This window comes from Hippoglossus hippoglossus, chromosome 17, assembly GCF_009819705.1.
Source record: "Hippoglossus hippoglossus isolate fHipHip1 chromosome 17, fHipHip1.pri, whole genome shotgun sequence".
In the NCBI taxonomy this organism is placed as follows: Eukaryota; Metazoa; Chordata; class Actinopteri; order Pleuronectiformes; family Pleuronectidae; genus Hippoglossus; species Hippoglossus hippoglossus.
Window position 1 is genome coordinate 15,108,880 of NC_047167.1, and position 19,488 is coordinate 15,128,367.

Consider the following 19,488-nt stretch of genomic DNA (forward strand, 5'->3'; position numbering starts at 1 on the left):
CTGTGGCAGTTTAGTCAAGTCATGTGGATGATTTGTCAAATCATTACTAAAATACAGCTGTTGTGTTTTCTTTAATTGGTTATTTTATTTAAGGTAATAGTAGGAGATATAATGAACAATTAATCTATGTGGCAATAAAGCTTTAAATCTGATTGAAATTTTTATTCCATATGTTTTTCTTTCACAGGAAGTTTAACGGCATTGGTCTGCCAACATTCGATCACTCCCCTGGCCCTGCCCTGTAAACTCATTATACCCGACAGAGGTAAACATTCACACTCACTCATAGTCTGGCCAGTGAGTCATTTTATCTGTTGTTGTGTGTCTGTTGTGGTTTTTCACTATGTAATCTCTCCGATGATGTCGATGTTTTCCGTAGATCCTCTCGAAGATGTCGCGGAGAACAGCTCACAGACAGTCACCAACTCGGCCGCTGAGCTGCTAAAACAGGGGGCAGGTAATCAGGCGTTTGACTTCACTCGCTGTTAATAGACACGATGACAAACCAGTGAGGGTGACACAATCCTTGTGGACACCTTTGGGAATGACTGCATCCACACATATTTATCTTGTCCTGTCATTAGGGACTAAAGGACACTGTCACTGTGTCCACTTGCTCAGCCGTTATTTGCACTTAGCGCTTGTGATCTGAACGTGACTTGAATCTGTGTGCTCCCGCAGCCTGTAACGTGTGGTACCTGGGCTCAGTGGAGATGGAGTCCCTGACGGGCATCCAGGCGGTGCAGAAAGCCACCAGTATGACCCTGAGCTCCAACCCTCCACCGACCTCCACTGTGGTCCACTTCAAAGTTTCCTCCCAGGGAATCACCCTCACTGACAACCAGAGAAAGTAAGTTCCAAACACACTAAAGCAGCTTTCAAACAGCTCCAGAGATTATAGAGGAGGTGCGTGTGTGAACGCAAATGTCCGAGTGAGAGGCTCCGGATTATCTGTGGACTTTCTCTGCCTGGCCCGCTAGTATAAAGTCTGCAGAAGGTCAGGAGAATCCGATGTGAGAACACAGCAGGGGATCCCCCCCGGCTGGATTCACCGCGAGCGAGTGACTCTTGATGACTCTTCTAACATGCGAGAGATGCAATAAATGACAAAAAAAACAAGAAGAAAACAAATGTCTTTACCTGCACATCATGTCTGAAAACTAAAAACATTTTTGTGTCGTTTTTCTCCCGCAGGCTTTTCTTCAGGAGACATTACAACGTCAGTACAGTCATATTTTGTGCATTGGACCCTCAAGATAGAAAGTGAGTATTTTAATCCGGTGTGGCAGGTGTGCCATGACAAAATGTTTCCTAGAAAATTACATCAGCAAACAAATCCACCCACGATAATATAATTTATTCAAATGTATCCTCTTTTCACTAAACAGGTGGAAAAGAGATGGCTGCACTTCAGCAAAGTAAGTCAATTATTACTTCTACTATTTTTTTTCAGAAAGAATTAAGACCCCTTCACTTTTTCACTCTGGCAAATGTCCGCAAGTTGGTAATTTTATGGTAAATGGTAATTTTATCAATTTGATCTACAATAGAATCATTTGGTGTGAAAATTCTATCTGTCAGTTTGTTAGTTTTTTAGTTATGGCATCGGCAACCTGGCTCCATCTGACCCTGTCCTGGGCTACATGAAGCAGTTCGCAGTTCGCCGCCATTTTATTTTGGGCCAACAGGTGACGCTGCAGCCACTGATCACTTTGCTCCCCCTTCTGCAGGATCTTCGGCTTCGTGGCGAGGAAATCCGGCACTTCCATGGACAATATATGTCACCTGTTTGCAGAGCATGACCCCGAGCAGCCGGCGAGCGCCATCGTCAACTTTGTCTCTCGGGTGATGATCGGCTCCCAGAAGAGTAAGTAGGACAGAGCCGATCACACGGTCACCTGGACAGACTTTTACTGAGAGCAGGAAAAAAAACAAGTAAAGACTGAAAGACTGAAAAAAAGGATAAAGTGTTACGGAGTGAAGATGGTGATGAGCTGTACATTGACCCTGGATATTACCTGGATATTATTTACACTCACTTACCAGCACCAGGACATTTAACTTCATCTTTCAATAGAAAACAAATATAAATCCCATTGTTTTTTTTATTTTATTTCCTGTAAAATGAACTAAATTAGCCAATCAAACTCGCCAACATCTAAATCATATGAAATGTGTTATTTTTTTCCTATCCATTTACAACTTCAATGTCTTATACAGTTAGATATGTAATTATTCTCATCATATCTTAAAGGACATAACATAAAGGCTGCTTTTCTTTTTCAAGCGTAGAATTTTTTTTACGGACAAATCAAGAAAACATGACGTTTGCATGTGACTTTTTTTTCCTCTAATATTTAACCAAAAAAATCTGTTGTAAAGTTTGTAGCCAAAGTAGAAGAACCTCTCTGCTGCATCTTCCTCATGGAATTTAAATGTGCAAAGCTAATATGTAAAATTTGGACTCTGAAACAGGCTACATCACAAACAGGATTATCTTATTTTATCTATGCAATGTAAAATTTTATTTTTTTAAACTACGGCCTTTTGTGCATATGCAGCGCGTACAAGGCCTCTCTGGACTTTTTCTTCCTTCGATGTTTGTGAATATGACCACTTATAAACCGTTAGATGAAAGTGTGTGTGTCTGTGTGTGTGTGTGTGTGCGCGCATGTGTGTGTGTGTGTGTGTGGGAGGAACCATAGAAAAAAATATTATAATGCTAATATATACTGAATTGACTGGAGTTGGATAAAATAACCCACACATCAGTACTTTGTGTAGGAGATCGTGGCATTCCACTCACAGCTGCCAAATATGACTTTGTTTTGTCCTCTCTGCCGGGACACCGATCGCGTGGCAGTGTCTGGGTATCAAACACTAGCCGGCGTACACGACTCTGTACCTTCAGTTTGACACAAGCTGCAACAGTTTGTCGAGAGAACAGATGCCGTCATTGCGTTAGTGTTTTTTGGAGGAATACTAAGTGTTGGAATTGCACAATGAAATGTAGTATTTGACATATTTAGCCGGTCATCTGTCAATGACATATACCTCCTCTGGGAGAAACATGTTTATTATCCCGTGTGTGTTTGTTGACATGTATATGAGATGATGACAAAAAAAAAAATCCTTTTTTAATTATTTGTGTGTGTTGGGGCAGCCATTTTAACCAGAGAGGGACCGAAACTACCACCACGATAAAGCTCTGTTGATATTCTTACATTGATTATGTTCACGTTTGTTATGTTTTTATAATTTGTTTTCATGACCTATTATCCGTACCTCATACTTATCTCATACAATACTGTGCCTCTGTTTATAACATGCTACATGTGAGCGGTTTATTTGTATATTGACTTTTGCATTGTTTGTTGTGTTCTGTAAATAAACAAAAGGAAACATTTAATGTAATCCTGGTGATCCCAACCCCTTAAATTAAAAGTTGGACGTAGATGTTTTGCTTCCTTGTCGGGTGCTTCTTGGTTTTTAAAATGATCAACCTTTATTGTGAATAGGATGTCTCACGAGCGCCTCCAGGGAATTTCTTCAAATTTGCTACAAATGTTCATGGTGACTGAAGGATGAACTGATTAGAATTTCAAAAGTCAAAGGTCAAGGTCGATTGTGTACATTTTTTGTGTTGTGAATGCGATATCTCAGGAACACCTGCAGGGAATCCTTTCCACTTTGGGTGAAATGTTTCGGACTCAAAGATGAACTGATGAGAGTTTGGTCAATGGTCAATGTTACCTTACATAACGCTGTTTTCCCTCGTGAACGCTTTATCTTAAGAACGCCTTGAGAGAATCCTTTTTCACTTGGCACAAATGTTCCCTTAGAATCATGGATTAATTGATTTCAATTCTGTGGTCAAAGGTCAAGGTCACGGTGGGCTCACAAAACTGTTTTTGGCCTCTTGAACGTGATATCTCGAGTCTAACATTTGGGAAATATGTCTAATTTTGACCAGTTGGAACCCCCGACTCAAGATTAATTATTATTTCAGTGTTCAAAGGACACGGTGACCTGTACTGAATGATGGAGGCATACAACTGCAGGGTGGTAATTCTAGCTTTACTATTTCCCTAAAAGGATAATTTTTAGAAACTATTTTTGGTCGCCGAAAGTTTTTTAAATCTATGTTCTCTGCATTTAAAATGTTTGGCTCCGTAATGACTGACCCCCTGGCACGTTGTGTCACAGGTCTAGACTCGGCCTCAGTAGCTGGAGTATTAGTTACTGGATGATTCCAGCTTCAGTGTCTTCCAGTGGAAGCTATGAGCTCCCAATGCGAGGCAGGATGTGTGAAAGTGCTGAAGTAACATGGCTCTAATACCCAGGATGTAATGAGGAACTGTAGAGAGGGATAGCTACAGTTCAGTTTGCAGCCAGCAGAGGACACTAGCAACACAACACTTGTGAACCTGAAAGGAGAAAGGAATGGTTTAAGATGTGATTTTCTAAGTTACAACTTTTTTTAAGGTGGAATAGTAACTCGTGCTCTGCATCAGCATTTTTCTCTTATGCACCTATCCCCCACACACATGTCCACTGTCTTGTTTTGTGAAGCGCCGTAGTAAAAAATAGAGGACTGTGCCTTCACACAAGCCGGGGCAGGTTACTCTAATGGTGCTGAGAGGGGGGGGGATAAAATTGCAGAGCCAAGCCTGAGAGGGAGGAAAAGGTATAATGGGGTATAGACCCTTCCTCCTCCTCCTCCTCCTCCTCCTCCTCCTCCTCCTCCTCCTCCTCCTCCCTCCTTCACTACTGCCCCTCTGCAGGTGGTGAAAGTGAAGAATTCCCGGGGAGGGCAGGAAGGAAGTGAAGGCCCAGGTGTGGCAACTGCGGAGGGCCCAGAGCCCAGAGCCCGTCATCCTCTGTTATTTAGTGCGGAGTGGCCTGGAAATAAAAAGACGCCGGGGAAAGTCCAGAGAAGCTGAGCAACGTTATTAGACTGGAGAGGAACCTGTCAGCAGAGACGGATATTACACACAGGTAATAACAGTGTGTGAGAGCGCAGGAGAGCTGGCCAGGCTCGATTCTGCAATAAGGCCCCATCAAGCTCGAACTACGTGACTTAATATTCACGATTAACAAGCGTATAGGAGAACGACATTAAAGAAAAACAAACAAGAGCTGCATTAGGTTTATTCCCCAGCACACCACCACTGATGAGCTGCTGTCGTGTGTTGACATTCCTGACCTGAGCAAAGGCCTGTAATAGACGTGGATAAAGCCTGTGACGCACAGCGTGTGCCTTGCTACAAATGGCAGCTTTCCAGTGAACTCTGCAGATTTACGTCCCCTCTCCTCCGTGCACACTGAAGCCAATCCAGTTTCATTTCGCAGATAATGTGGAGGTGAAAGGTCCTGTTTATCATGCTGATCGGGCTCGTTCTCATTCCTTGAGTACCCCCCCCCCCCCCCCAACCCCCCACCCCCCGGGCTCTGCTCAGGTTTTTTTTCTTTTTTTTTCTTTTACGACCACTTAATTAGAGGGGCAGGGCTCATCTTTTTCCTCTGAGGCAGAACAAAGGTTTAGGGAGCTAAAATAGAAAGTGCATTCTGGGATGGCTGCGCAATTTGAGGCCCCTGTTTGGCTTTCACCAGACGTTGAAACCGCAACACGCACTGTAAGATAAACGGAGCTTTTAACGTTCGGCCGCATAACGGTTCAGGTCAGGTCAGAATAAGGGGATGTTATGGAATAAAGTTTATGTTTGTTTATGGATCATTTGCATGATTAATATCTTGCTTTGGAAACAAAAAAAAAAAAAAAAAAAGTAACTCAAAGCCTAAAAATAGCACAATTCACACACAGAGAGATCAAATCAGTTTGTGATGTGTGACTGTTGTGACTGCACTTAAATGTGATCTAGAGAGGGAAGTACGTTTCAGAGCTCAGGGGCTCCACAGTGACCCCCAGACCATGGTCATGGTCACTGTGCAGTGGGGTCAAGTGCTGCCTTTGTGAATTTGTGTTTCATCACGGTTTAGACGAAGGCGTAAAAACTGCTGGGGGATTCGACTGTGGTTCCCAACAGCTCTGTCAGACGAGCGTCCCTCCATTAAAAAGACTTATCCTATTCCTTAAAAATTTCATTTTAACAAATGTAATTCAGTATTTTTAAATCTGTTGAAATCTTTCAACAGAAGCTCAAATCCTTTCTCCTCAGCCTGGCTGGTTTATAGACATTATTCACTTGTTTTATGCTTTAAATTTGATTTAATTTTACCTGTTTAATGATATTATTATTATAATTATTTGTTCTATCTCCTTTTGTTTCTTTTATCTTTTTTATTGTTATTATAGCTTTTAAAATCATTTCATTTCATTGTCCGCTTTTTGTATTATCAGTCAATTGTCAGTCACTTTGACTAACATGTATAATAGATGCTATACAACTATTATACAAAGTTTGATTGACTGATACAGATACAATATTGTTTATGTGACATAAAGATTATTGTTATATGTGCAGTTGTGCGACCAGAGAGACAGAACCTGCAGGATTTAACCATGTATCCTTCACTTTCACCCATTTCTGCTTCCCTGCTCAAACTATTCACATATTCTCAGTCACTGCACACTGTGTGTAGGTGATGCAACTGACTCAGGCTGGTGGGAGACTGGCTTGGGCAGTTGGTTTGTCATAATTGGTCTTTCACTTGTAATTGCTACCACAAATTTGCTACAGATGAGATTGAGTTTCCACAGTTTTAATCCCATTTGTATGTTTATTTTATTTTCTCAAATTAGCCGAGCTTCTACACAATCTTTTTCATCTAACCCCTGAAAACTTGCTGCAGTGCAGTAAGTACAAGGAGTCGTACAAGTTCTCCTGGTTGTGAATCACTGTACCGGAGAGTAAGAGATAATGAGATTATTATGACTTGGCAGTGATCATCGCTGTTTTCTGCTTTCTTAAACCTGCAGGGACACTAGAAATGTCAACATCTACAGGCATGTATGTTGGGCTCATACCTTGTTCCCCTCATTTACTTATGTTTCCTCCCATTTAGCTTCTTCTAATTCATTACCTTCACCAAGGAGGTTATGTTTTCTGTCAGTTTATAAATATATATATATAAAGTGTGTGATAGTGTGTGAAATTTGGTGCAGCTTGATTGAATTTGGCAGATAAATGCATTCTACTGAGAGCTATTCTACACGGGACCATAAAATAAAGAAGATACACATTAACAATAATGAAATATCAAAAGGAAAATGGCAGGAATAATGTAAAATATGGCTTAAATAACAGGTTACAAAGTATGAAAGTAAATTGACTTGCACTTATGCTATAGGAGGTAAATTAGATCAGTGGTCCATGGTCGGGTGAACCTGTCAGAGATGGCTGTACCTTTTGACACGCACTGTGATAACTCTCTGTCTTTTCTCTCCGTGTCAGCACCAAACCACATCTTCAAACCACAGACCGCCATCACTTCTAAAATAAATGGAGCATCTGCAGGGCCTGCATCTGCAAGGGGGATATTTTACTCCTCGCCCGACTGCAATTTTGTCTTTGTTTACGATGAGTAATGGTGGTGTCGGTGTCAGTGAGAAAATGATACAGACTTTGCAAGAATAAATAACAAGGATTGTTGTCTGTTTGAATCTATTTCAGTCGTTTCACACCGTCGCTGTGGATTAAGAACACTTGGAGGGAGAAAAATGATACAATGATGCATGAGTGACGTTTAGATTCAAACCATGTTTTCCATGCTGGTCTTAAATAGCAAGACTCAGTGAATGAGTTAAATGAGGAAAATGAGAACACGTTTGCAGACGAGGAAATGTGCATATATGTGTGGGTACACGTTCAAAAGTTCTAATGTACAAGAAATACAGACGTAGGAAGTGATACAGTCTCGGGGGTGGGGCGAGGGGGGGATTCGGGGCCCAAAGTGAGCGGCGCCACTCTCAGCCCACTTCCGAGCACTCTGCAATCCGTCAGGCTGAGTGCTGAGAGCTCCTCGCTCTCCGTCCTCCACATCGCTCAGGCTTAATTACAGCCTTGGACCGCCTCGGGGGCCAAGCCTCCAGAAATGGGGACCATGACAGCTCCACGAACAGACCACTCCAAAAAATAATTAACCGACCCTGGAATTAGATGAAAGGTGGCCTTTGGCCCCTTTGGCTTTTTTGTGTGTGTGCACCATTCAAACCACATCTAATAATCGGATAATTGTCAAGGCTCGGTATGGGTGCCAGTCAGAGCAGAATCAAAGGGAAGAGATGATCATATTAATCATAATAGAGACCTCTGCGTCCAATTCAACTGTGATGGGAGCCTGCTCGAAAAAAAAATGAAAAAAAGGCTCTCAGACAGGGGCAATTATAGAAGAGACGGCCATGAGACTATGGGGGCAAAAAAGAATAACAGTGACCGTAGCAGGCTTGTCATGTGATCTGCGGCAGCCTCATTCCTAAACAGTCCCAACCCTCCTCTTTTACTCCAGTGTACCTACACACTCTCTGCTGCTACTCCTCACACACACACACACGTGGACCCCCACTGCCATCCCAAATGTTCCAAGAATGGAAACACTCACACACAAATGCGCACACACACAGACCTCCAGAACTGTATGTGCTTTCCAGACCTGTTAGCTTTGGCCCTTTTCCGCAGAGTCTTGTGCTTTCCCCCTGTCACTACAGTAACACCATCCCCTGTATCTCCGCACCAGGCGCACAAAATCACCAAAGAAGCATGATGACAAACGGCACACATCAGGAACATAACCGAGTTCCTTTTTAATAAATGGAATTCAAGGCATCCCGATCGCACATGAATAATGTAAACTATATGTAAATTAATGTAAACTATATATTCTTTATTTCCTGCGTTGATAAATTGGCTGTTAACTGTTAAAAGCTTTTATATTTCTAATAACAGGAACAGAAATACAATAGGTGTCTGTACTAAAGCTGCCTGTTAGGAATGGGCCGTTAGCTTGGTCTCCGGATCTACTTCTGAATTATTCCTTGTCAATTCTACAAAATACTGTCTCTTTTTATTGTTTGTGTGCTGGACGTTGTGTGCAGAGCTTTTTATAAACAGTCTGTGGTGCAGAGTTCATCCTACCTGGTTTATCTGCAATGAAGATTTTATAGTCAATGGTTTTCATAAAATGAAAAGTGTTGATTACTGTTCACGTATGTGACCTGAAAGTGAGAATATATGTAATATTCAAGGCCAGGTATTTATTAGCTAGTTTATATTTAGCTGAGGGCCTCAGTGCAATAAACTCCATCCAGGCTGCAGGAGCCATTGCAGGGCACTCTCTCCGAGCTTCCAGCAAGTGTGTCTGATTCGTCCAGAGCATCTTAAAACAGTGGAAAATTGCCCCGGATTAGGATTTGACAAGCAGTTGCGGTTGGACAGCACAGCCTTTGACAGTGGGTTATGTTAAACACATGTACAGTAATATCCTGTGTGTGCAAAAGCACATTCTTCACACTCCCTTTTTATTGAGTGGCTGCTCTGCGGGACGACATTCCTCCAGTACATTACTCCCCGTGCCCGACGCTCTCCTCTGCTATGCTGAATATGCACAGGTGGCTGAGAGACCCCCTTCCGAAGAGCTCTGAGCGGAGGAGAGGGAGGAAAATCAGCAGGCTTTTTTTTTGCAGCATATGAAACAAATGTTTGGCATTCCAGTGAGCGCTGCTCTGCTGTAGACCTGTCTGTTAACAGGCGGCAGTACGCCAGGGCTTGTTGGCAACTGATTTAACATTGGCTTCCAAGAAAATTCAAAAAAGCGAAGAGGAACTGTACACCTCGCCTCTCCCGCTGTTATTCTTTTGAGGTAATTTGGACATTCTGTGCCGGTGTATCCCCTCTCTCATCTGCAACCAATTAATAGTGGACCTAAAAAATGCTGCAGATGTAATTACGCAGGAATTTTCTCACTTACACATGTGGTATGTGTCCTTATTCTGAGGTCTGCTTTGTCGCTCTTACAAATGTCCAGAGCAGGCCCCAACTATGTCACACATCCTAAGATCAGAGACCACTGCTGCACTGTATGTCTGAGAAACATGAGTCTCTGCATGACATAGAAACACTGAGCAGGTCGTCCTGAATCATGTCTGGTTGCTGGAGTTTCTCTTTGTTATGGACAACACAGACTTTGGAGAGTGACGGCAGCAGTTATTGACTTTTATCTGACCAATATTGAACCTCTTTATTTTAAAATATCACTTCTATGTTTCATTTCCAAAACTGAGGCCACACTTCTGCAGAATACGGAAATTATACAGAGACAAACATCATTTGTATTTATTAGCCTTTATTTAACCTGGTTACTCCCATTAAGATTAAAAATCTCTTCTACTATGGAGACCTGGCCAAGAATATATCATATATATATATATATATATATATATATATATATCAAATGTATTCACAGTGACGTGAGGTCACTGTGACCTTGAACTTTGACGACCAAATTCTAATCAGTTCATCCTTGCATCCAAGTGAATATTTGTACCAAATTTGAAGAAATTTCCTCTAGTCATTATTGGGACATTCATGGGACAGACGGACGGACGGACGGACAACCCGGAAACATAATGCCTCCGGCCACTTCCTGTCCCCTTAACAGAGGCATAAAATTAAAATTGAATATGTACTCACTTTAACATTTAAAAAAGATAAGCATTTGTTTGATGCAAAATATTATTCTACAAAGTACTTGAGTGCAGCTGTCAAATAAATATAATGCGGAAAGTAGAATATCCCCAAAATTGTACTTAAATACTTAAATATATAGAAATGTAATAAATGTTCTTAGTTACATTCCACCACTGCTTTTGGGGTCATTCTTTAATACCTCATTTGTTTGTGCACTGTTGTAGCTTGTGTTGCATTTAAAGCCCGAAATAATCAACCCTGTGTGTGTGTGTGTGTGTGTGTGTGTGTGTGTGTGTGTGTGTGTGTGTGTGTGTGTGTGTGTGTGTGTGTGTGTGTGTGTGTGTGTGAATGGACCGGACATGGTTTATACGCTTAAACCTTAACCAGGTCATGCAGGGGCATGTGCAGCAGCCTCCTGCAGGGTCTCCAACCAGTGGACACACACGTAAGCAAACACATAGTCATGTGAACACCTGCACATAAACACAACTTTGCTCAGGCCAACAAGAAACACACACACACACACACACACACACACACACACACACACACACACACACACACACACACACACACACACACACACACACACACACACACACACACACACACATGCAACCAAAGACAAACATGAACATCTTGCAGTATGTTTGTGTGTTTTTGCCTTCTGCACATTTAATCTTTCTTTTTATTGCAAGTGTCAATGAAAGTTGGAGGACCACATTCCCACACACATACTGGCGCCCCCTATGAATGAATCCGCGTATTGCAGGAGCTACTGTGTGTGGGCTCCTCAGGCTGAGACCTGATACACATTACAAACATTTCTGTGGATGTTTCTCTTGGGTTGCATGATTATGTCCTAGAATGTGTGTCTAATAACCTGGTGTTCTGCATTACATTTAAAATGTATGCAGGATATTCAGACCTCAAACCCCCCACAGCTGAGGTAAAACATTTTTTTAAAAAAAGTAAAGTAAAAAAAAAAAATGCACTGGCCAATCATTTTTCTTGTATTTCATTCCAAAGTCTTCTTAAAGAGCCAATACAGTGAATGTGTTCCTGCTGGTGCGCTGCGTAATGTGCGTAATGCCTCGGCACGCTGGTCTGATGGTTTAAAAGCCAAAACGGAGTCGAGGCAATTCATCAGGAGACCACACGCTATTCGGGGGTGTGACTACAGTTACCGGGGTCTATATATATTGGGATGTTGTAGCTGGTGGCTTTATGTGAATGAGAGAGAAGCTGCCCAGAGAAAAGTCCAGCACAGTGCAGCAGACTGAGCAGTGCGCCTCCACACTCTGACTCCACACATGCTCCAGGACGCCGCCATGGATTCCCGTCTCCGCGCACTTTGCATGACATTCGTCCTGGCCTCGTTCGGCCGGAGGTCAGGTGCGGTGGGAGCGGTGATCCGATGCGAGCCGTGCGACGCCGGAGCGCGGCTCCTGTGCAAACCTCTGCCCAAGGACTGCGCCGAGAGGGTCCGCGAGCCGGGCTGCGGCTGCTGCATGACCTGCGCGCTCAGCTTCGGTCAGCCGTGCGGAGTGTACAGCGGGAGATGTGGCTCCGGGCTGACATGTCAGCATCAGCCCGGCGAGACGAAGCCTCTGCAGGCTCTGCTGGAGGGACGGGGCATCTGTGCGAACGCCACCAGCAGGAGACTCACCGTCAGACCGACACCTCCGGTCAATGAACTGCCAGGTGAGTCTTGTGCGTCTGATCCATATGCGTCCTGCATGTGGAAAACTCACAGATATACGCATAATGCATTCTGCAAGCCTCTTACATTAAGAAATATGTGACTCGTGTGGTAGTAATATAATTTTTATATCGATTGTTGCATGATGTGATCTATTCTTTAACAGTTTTTAAAGACACAATATCATTCTGAAAGTCAAAATAGACTCAATAACTGATGATGCTGCAGGAATTTTCTTCATGTATGGAAAGAAAGACTGGATGATGAAACAGGTTGAAGCACATCTAAGACAGAGTTTTGATACTTTAAAAAATGTGCAGCCCAATATAAAGATGTGAGGAGCTGAACCTCCCTGCATCAACTAGTAGAGATTAATTCTGATCAGATTTTCTTTTTTTGACAACTGTTTAGCTTGTGACGTCATAAAGGAACTAAAAGAATTCAAAGTTTGGAATGTGATAGTACTCATGTTGCATATTTCTTTTCATTTCCTGCCAGAACTGAAAGATAGATGTAATTTCAGGAGATGCTTTTGAAAAATGGAGCAGCCCTCTTATGTCCCCCCCCCCCCAAAAAATTAAATACTGTGTCTGAATTAGCATTCAGTTATCTCAAAATCGAAGATTATATATATCCTAGTGTACTCATTTGTGAGTTAACACGTGTTCTCTTCAAACTTCAGCAGAGGGTATTGACGCTCAGGACGAGGAGCGGAACTCCACCGGCCCAGGCCTCCAGATCTTGTACAGCACCCACAGACCCACGGGACCCCTGAGACCCCCGCTTCTCCCTTTCTTCCCCTCCGCCAAGTCAGAAGTCCTGAGACAGGAGCAGCAGAGGCGAACCCAGAGCTTTAAAATGGAGGAGATCCCAGGACCACTCATCACGGACCAGCAGAACTTCTCTCTAGAGACCAAACAGGAGCCTGAGTATGTGAGTATCACAACCGGTATTTTTCTGTCTTCAGAGCACACTGGAGGGAGGAATGTTTTTCTCCTCTTCCTCTGTGTTTTGGTGTTTTTCTCCCCCTGCGGGTGAAGAAATGTTTTGGGTACAGCGGCGGTGAATGGTTGGCAGGCGTCGCGAGCGGGAGAATGGCATGGCAGTGAGCGGGTATGGCCCTGCGGCTGACCTGTGTCAGGCGGTTGTTTGGCCACAAGGCGTCCGCGTGCCGGGTGCACAGAGAGCCAGCGGATGATGGATTGGCCGATGTGAATGCCTGTTGGGAAGCCCTGCTGCTATTTTGATCTCGTCTTTGGACAGAGAAGTGAGCACACACTAGTAATGGGGTTTGACCGGCTGCTTTGATTAGTGACTGGAGCACTTGGACTTGAGGACCAGCCTTTTGGCTCCCGCCTTGAGCTCTTTGAATTCACTTCATCCCCCATCCTTTGTGTAAAGTGCAAGAGTTCTAAGCAGCTTTGGCAAACTGCTAAGCCCCTGCAAGTCGGTCAGATGAATTCATTTCCCGTCAGCCACCTCTTTCATTTTGCAGCCACCATTGTTTAAGAATTACTGCAGAGTGGCGTGCGATGCAGCGGCAGCCTGCGTTTTTGACATAATTATTTGCAAAACCAATGCGTTTGAGTCAAAATTGTGCTCCGGAAGAAGATAAATCATCCAAATTTGTTGATGTGCTTTCAGGTTTGATCTGTAAATAAGTTTTCAAGTGTTGGACAAAGTGCAGTAACTTGTCATGTGTTCCCTCCTCTGTAGGGTCCCTGTCGGAGAGAGATTGAGAGCATTCTCAGCAGCCTCAAGATTACAGACATTCTCAACCCCAGAGGTTTCCGCATACCAAACTGTGACAAGAAGGGCTTCTATAAGAAAAAGCAGGTAAATCATGAGGACCATCATTTGATACCAACAACTGGATAATTCATGCATCGATTTCACGAGAAACTACACATCATTCAAAGATTAAAGACTTTCAACTGCTGTAAAAAGCTGCAAAAACTCCAATGACTCAAGGCTGAAGTCGAGTGACTCAAACTTTAGGTCTCCTGCAGCCCAATTACAGATTTGTAGCTGTCCTCGTGTATTCATTGGTAGCTATTAGAGCCTCATCACTGCACCACCACACCAGTGAGGTAGACCCGAGCCACTGACTCTGGAGACAGGAACCACAGGGGCCAAACCCCAGTGGGGTTGACGGCTGGGACGACGGCCGTCTAACGGGAACCCTCCCAGGGAGACAGACGTCAAGGTGGCCGCCGGCACCCGATGCGCTCGCCCCATAATTGCTGGACTTTTGAGAGGCAGGCACAGAAATAGAGCGGCAGCCATCCCCACACTCACATGGTTCACCCACGATCGGGTTGTAATAAATGAGTGGTTCTGACGCATTCATATGGAGGCACTTAGGGCTCCCACGCCACTGCATCACCGAGGCAGTTTTTCTTATTACATAGAAAGTCCCTCCTGCTTAATGGAAGTGTTCTTTTTGACCAGCAAACATCTCATAACCAGCCTCACAACGCCGGGCTCATTGTCCTTGTTTATGTAGAACAGACCTATAGTGTACCCTGCTGAGCCCTGGGGCGCTGGAGGAGTGGTAGACATTTCACGTCGGTTGGTTTAATTTGGAGGGTTGCATGATTTTGAGTGAAAACATTTCAGCTCCTAATAACAGTGAATGTTTCTTCAGAGAATAAAATCTACTCCGGGTAGATTTCATGTTCCAAATAGATCCACTTTTCTTGATTAAACTTTTGATTAGTTTTCCCAAACATACATTTTGTGATATTTGTGCTTTGCAGGTGACATTTTAAAGCTCCTATGATGCATTGTTTGTCCTCGGAAAATGCAGTAAAGTGAAGATGTATGCAACAGCACCAGAATCCTGCCTCAGACTCTCTTATCAAACCCCGCTGGAATATTGAGCTAAATCAGGACGTCTTCCCTCCGGATCAGCTCCGACTCCCCCGGCGGAGCAGCAGCACAGTTGCTTTAGCCCTTGAAATGAATGGCTGCATGTTTTACTACAGTGGAGGTTGACCTTTAGTAAAATTGGCAGTAAAATAACAGCCCTTGGGTAGCTCCACAGACTCTGTAAGTCATTTGTAGTACCCATAATTTGGAGCTGTGGGGTATAATCAGCAACAGATGATTCGTACTGGCCACCAGCTTCTGAAAATAGATCTCGGCTCTCAGTTGTTCACAAACGGGACTAAGCAAATATTTTACCAGGTTTCTGTTTACCTTAAAGGTCTCTATATGTGTGTGTAACAGGAGGTAGACCATAAAAGCAGCTCAAAATACCACAGCGCATTGGATAGCCAAGGCTGCGTCGACTCAGCACAATCTGCCCATTAATGCCTCTTAACTATTGCTGTTCTACTTCATTGAGTAAAGTGGCTCGTTACCCATAATGCTGCACATTCAACTGGATTTACACATTTAGCACACTCGCCCCCCCCCCCCCCCGTTCCCATTTCTCTCCCCTCCTTTTCACCTTTGTCCCTTTCCTCCGCTTCTAGTGCCGTCCGTCCAAGGGCAGAAAGCGCGGCTTCTGTTGGTGCGTGGACAAATACGGGCAGCCGCTGCCAGGTTTTGATGGGAAGGAGCGGGGAGACACCCAGCACTACAACTCCGAGAGCCAATAGGAGCCGGGGCAGGACAGAGGGCGAGAGGGAGGGATGGTGGCAGTGGGAGCGAGAAGAATTGTAAACAAACAGAGACGCTGAGGATATTGGGAGAGGGGTCAAGAGATGGCTCAACCGATATGTGGATGTTTGCTATTTCTATCTGTTGCCTGTGGGACCTTTTTTCTGAGGCAGAGCGAGGGAAACAGAGGAAGAGGAGGAAGAAAAAGCCTGTACGTCTGCAACAGATGGATTCTTTTATAAGCGGTTTGTCTCAGACCCAACATGGACGTCTTCTGAGAGCAGGACGCGCTCAAAGAATTGATCTCAGAGGCCTTTTTCTGATCCTAAGACACAGAGATGTTCTAACTTGTCACAGACATTGATGAGGGTGCTCTCTATTTACGCACAATTACGTGGCATTGCACATGTGTACATGCCTGTGACGTGTAATCATAACTTGCGTGCTTGTGATTTGTTTGTCAAGACATTTGTGTGTGGTCACGGCAACCAGAAAATGTAAAGCATGCAGTGCCTTACTATGAATTCCACTTTGCTTCCTGCTCCTCGGGGAGTCGGATTGGACGACAGCTCAAACACGACAGTGCATATAAAGTTTTTTTTTATTTTTTATGCTGGATCTCAAGCCAGAGGAAGCAAGAAGGTTGTTGTTGTTTCTGTTGTCACTTTGCATAAGCTGATTTGTTTTTTGGGGGATAAAGGTCATGAACCGTTATCTCTGTTCTCTGTGTAGCCGGTGCTGATTCCGATCACTTCCCTTGGTATATATATATATATATATGTTGTTTGCATGTTCAATGCAACCCTCAAAGCTCTATTTTTACTTAATAAAGGCAGAATAAAATGATTCAGGGATTTTTTGGGGGAGTGAATAGGAAAAAAACATTAAGTCACAAGCCATTGTGATGAAATAATTTATTTAATTTGATGCACATCCACAGAATAAGAAGTATATATATATATATATGCATTATTTAACAAATCCAATAATGGAATAGCAGCATACCTGTCATTTACTATGCATGACTTCAACAACAAACAAAAACACAAACAAATCATAATAAATAAAAGAATAGACGCAAAAAAAAATGACCCTTGATGACCTCAGAGACAAATAAAAAGGTAAGAAAGTGTAGATGAGCTGAACCCTCAGTGTTAAACCGGCTAAACCTGTAGAGACTAGTAGAGGTAGACAAATGCGTAAATGTTTGTGCTTGACCACTGTGCACATATGCTTACAGCACTTTAAGTATCCCACCGATACCCATTGAGGAAACGCCAACGGAGATACATTCAGACAATGTCAACATGTTGAATGAATGAGTGGCTGTATGGTTTTTGAATGAATGAAAAATAAAAACGGATCCTGAAAACTCTTGGCATAGCTGCGGACCTGTGGTTTTGAGCAATGGAGTTATTTAGTCAGAAACTCAAATGTATACAGTGTTGCCTTATTTACAACTGGAAAAACATACAAACAGGCAAACATATAAAAAAAAACAAAAATAGTTAAGACAAAGAAGAATATACAAGTAGTGAATAAATAAGTTTTGATGCATGCATCTTGTAAATAAAATTAAGTCAGTTCTCCAGGTGGCTGCATGCAGATATTAAATGACTTCTATCTGTAAGCATCTGGGTGCTTGAGGAAACGTCAATCCCCTCAGAGCGTGACTTCCTGATGACACTCTGCGTCACCGAGCAGGTCATTCGACCCCGGGATCTTCTTCCCATTCCAGGAGGAGACGCACCAGCAGCGAGCGGGAGGTCCAACCAGAGACGAGTCGCACTGAAGGAGGAACAGAGGAGTGAGAAACCACGCGAATAAATCACCCGGTAGCTTCAGATACATCTCTGAATTTGATCTGTGAAAGCTCAAGTTCCTCACCTGCTTGGCCTTGTAGAAGCCGTGCTTGTCACAGTTAGGGAGGTAGAAGGTGGTGAACCTCTCTCCGAGTTTCTGCTGAGAGGTGGCGATCATGTCCAGCGCTGTGTGGAGCTCAACATGACAGGGTCCCTGAGAAAAAAAAAGATAAGGGAGAGAATTAATAAATATATAATTCCCTCAAAATCAATTGCTCCCTCTTCTGGATGGAAGGTATAAATATTTGAATCCTCATGTGGTCTCTCCTCACCTGTTGCACCAGTGTGTTGCGGATAGCGTTGACCTTGGCCTTGATGCTCTCTTGGCCCTCAGCATGGTCTTGCTGGTCGAAGGGAAGGTTGAGACCCAACAGGTAATGCAGGGAGCCCTGGTCTCCTTCCGTGTACTCTGCACAAGTAAAATAGATATTTGAGAATATTTTCGACCATGGTTTTTAAAATATTTTTTTTGCGTCTCCTTGGATATTATGTTTATCAAGCAGAAACAGTGAAAAACTGTATTACCTTGGCCAATGTCCTCAGTGCAGACCCCCTGTCCCCTGGTCAGAGCGTGGAGGGGTCTGGCCTCACCGGGCCTGGGAGTGCAGCGCAGGCCCTCGCCACAGTGAGCCGTGTGAACCCCACAGGACGCCCCTTTCTCCAGAGCGCAGGCCATGCAGCAGCCACAGCCTGGCTCCCTCAGCACCTGGCTGCAGCCTGCCGGGATGGCGGGACAGTCGCTCAGCTTCTCCTGCGTGCAGGCGGCACAGCGGATTGGCTCTGGGCCCACTACTGGGGAAGACCTCGCCACGGCCAGGACCACCAGGGCCACTCCTGCCACAAACGTCAGCTTCTCATATAATCCAGGCATCTTTCGGTCGCAGGATAACTATCTTCTTTCTTTTCAGCTGCTCTGTGTGACTGTAGTTTTCCTTCTAAAGTGATTTCTCTGAACCAGCAGTATTTATGTGGACATCTGGCCTCCAGGGGAGTTAATGATTGACAGCGGCCGCAGATCTAAAATATTTTTGACAAAGCCGCTGTTTGACGTGCGTAGATCCAGGTTCACGAGGTCTGTTGTCAATATTGACTTTGGAACATAAAGCGATTGTACATCAAAACAACCCTGTTTTTTTGGGAGCGACCAAATTACTGATCTTTGTCTTTTTTACCTCGGAGGTTGTGAAAACCGATCACGTGGGTACTGCTTTTTCAGTAAAGCTGAAGATGATTAGGAACATCCGAGCATACAGGCTGTGAGAGAATAACAGCTGATGAGAGAAACGTCTGACTGTGTGTGTCGTCAAACACTTATTCAGTTAAGTAATGTGGACTCAAACTGTGCTTTGACACTGTTTTGACACTAACCCCTTATTTGTCCATCCAGTCTCTTTGGTGGACGCTGGTCTTATCAGGTAGACAGATAAACAAGGTCATTTGCCTTCAGCATTGCATAAGCCTACCATTATGGAATCGCTCTGCTAGGACCACAACATGTTTGTCCGAAGAATGCTTGTTTCCTTGGTGTAGTATTTGTCATAACTTTCTAATGCCAAATGCATTGGTACACTATGTGTGATTTACACACGTATACACACACACACACACACTCGTGGCTATGGACTCAATATGACCCCCCCCCCCCCCGATTTCATAATATCTTAGTTTTTTG

General features: G+C 43.8%; 3 protein-coding genes across 4 annotated transcripts in view; 2 read left to right on the forward strand and 1 right to left on the reverse strand.

Annotated features, from left to right (window-relative positions):
- The window catches only part of LOC117778137 (tensin-3-like), a 30,539-nt gene extending 28,615 nt beyond the window's left edge, over nt 1–1,924 (forward strand). For both annotated transcript variants that reach the window (XM_034613436.1, XM_034613437.1), the window contains 6 exons: nt 188–265; nt 380–457; nt 682–850; nt 1,195–1,263; nt 1,389–1,418; nt 1,731–1,924. In XM_034613436.1, the coding sequence (XP_034469327.1) occupies nt 188–265; nt 380–457; nt 682–850; nt 1,195–1,263; nt 1,389–1,418; nt 1,731–1,875 (569 nt within the window). In that variant the 3' untranslated portion in view covers nt 1,876–1,924. The remainder of the gene's footprint in view (nt 1–187; nt 266–379; nt 458–681; nt 851–1,194; nt 1,264–1,388; nt 1,419–1,730) is intronic.
- A 9,788-nt stretch (nt 1,925–11,712) lies between these two features.
- LOC117778085 (insulin-like growth factor-binding protein 3) lies at nt 11,713–16,161 on the forward strand. Its single transcript, XM_034613337.1, has 4 exons — nt 11,713–12,350; nt 13,031–13,281; nt 14,065–14,184; nt 15,828–16,161. The coding sequence occupies exons 1-4, from the start codon at nt 11,960–11,962 to the stop codon at nt 15,951–15,953; spliced, it is 888 nt and encodes a 295-aa protein (XP_034469228.1). The 5' UTR covers nt 11,713–11,959; the 3' UTR covers nt 15,954–16,161.
- Nucleotides 16,162–16,983: 822 nt separating this feature from the next.
- LOC117778086 (insulin-like growth factor-binding protein 1) lies at nt 16,984–18,973 on the reverse strand. The gene is made up of 4 exons (XM_034613338.1): nt 18,342–18,973; nt 18,089–18,225; nt 17,842–17,970; nt 16,984–17,742 (listed from the first exon to the last, which is right to left on the reverse strand). The coding sequence occupies exons 1-4, from the start codon at nt 18,685–18,687 to the stop codon at nt 17,617–17,619; spliced, it is 738 nt and encodes a 245-aa protein (XP_034469229.1). The 5' UTR covers nt 18,688–18,973; the 3' UTR covers nt 16,984–17,616.
- Nucleotides 18,974–19,488: the final 515 nt, after the last annotated feature.

Bases quoted from the DNA above. Each gene is read 5' to 3' on its own strand.
- LOC117778085 (XM_034613337.1), top strand. From the start codon at position 11,960: ATGCTCCAGGACGCCGCCATGGATTCCCGTCTCCGCGCACTTTGCATG. The intron at 12,351-13,030 runs GTGAGTCTTGTG...TTCAAACTTCAG, and splicing joins TCCGGTCAATGAACTGCCAG to CAGAGGGTATTGACGCTCAG. The intron at 14,185-15,827 runs GTAAATCATGAG...CTCCGCTTCTAG, and splicing joins GCTTCTATAAGAAAAAGCAG to TGCCGTCCGTCCAAGGGCAG.
- LOC117778086 (XM_034613338.1), bottom strand. From the start codon at position 18,687: ATGCCTGGATTATATGAGAAGCTGACGTTTGTGGCAGGAGTGGCCCTG. The intron at 18,226-18,341 runs GTAATACAGTTT...TTACTTGTGCAG, and splicing joins CACTGAGGACATTGGCCAAG to AGTACACGGAAGGAGACCAG. The intron at 17,971-18,088 runs GTGAGGAGAGAC...TTTTTTTCTCAG, and splicing joins GCAACACACTGGTGCAACAG to GGACCCTGTCATGTTGAGCT.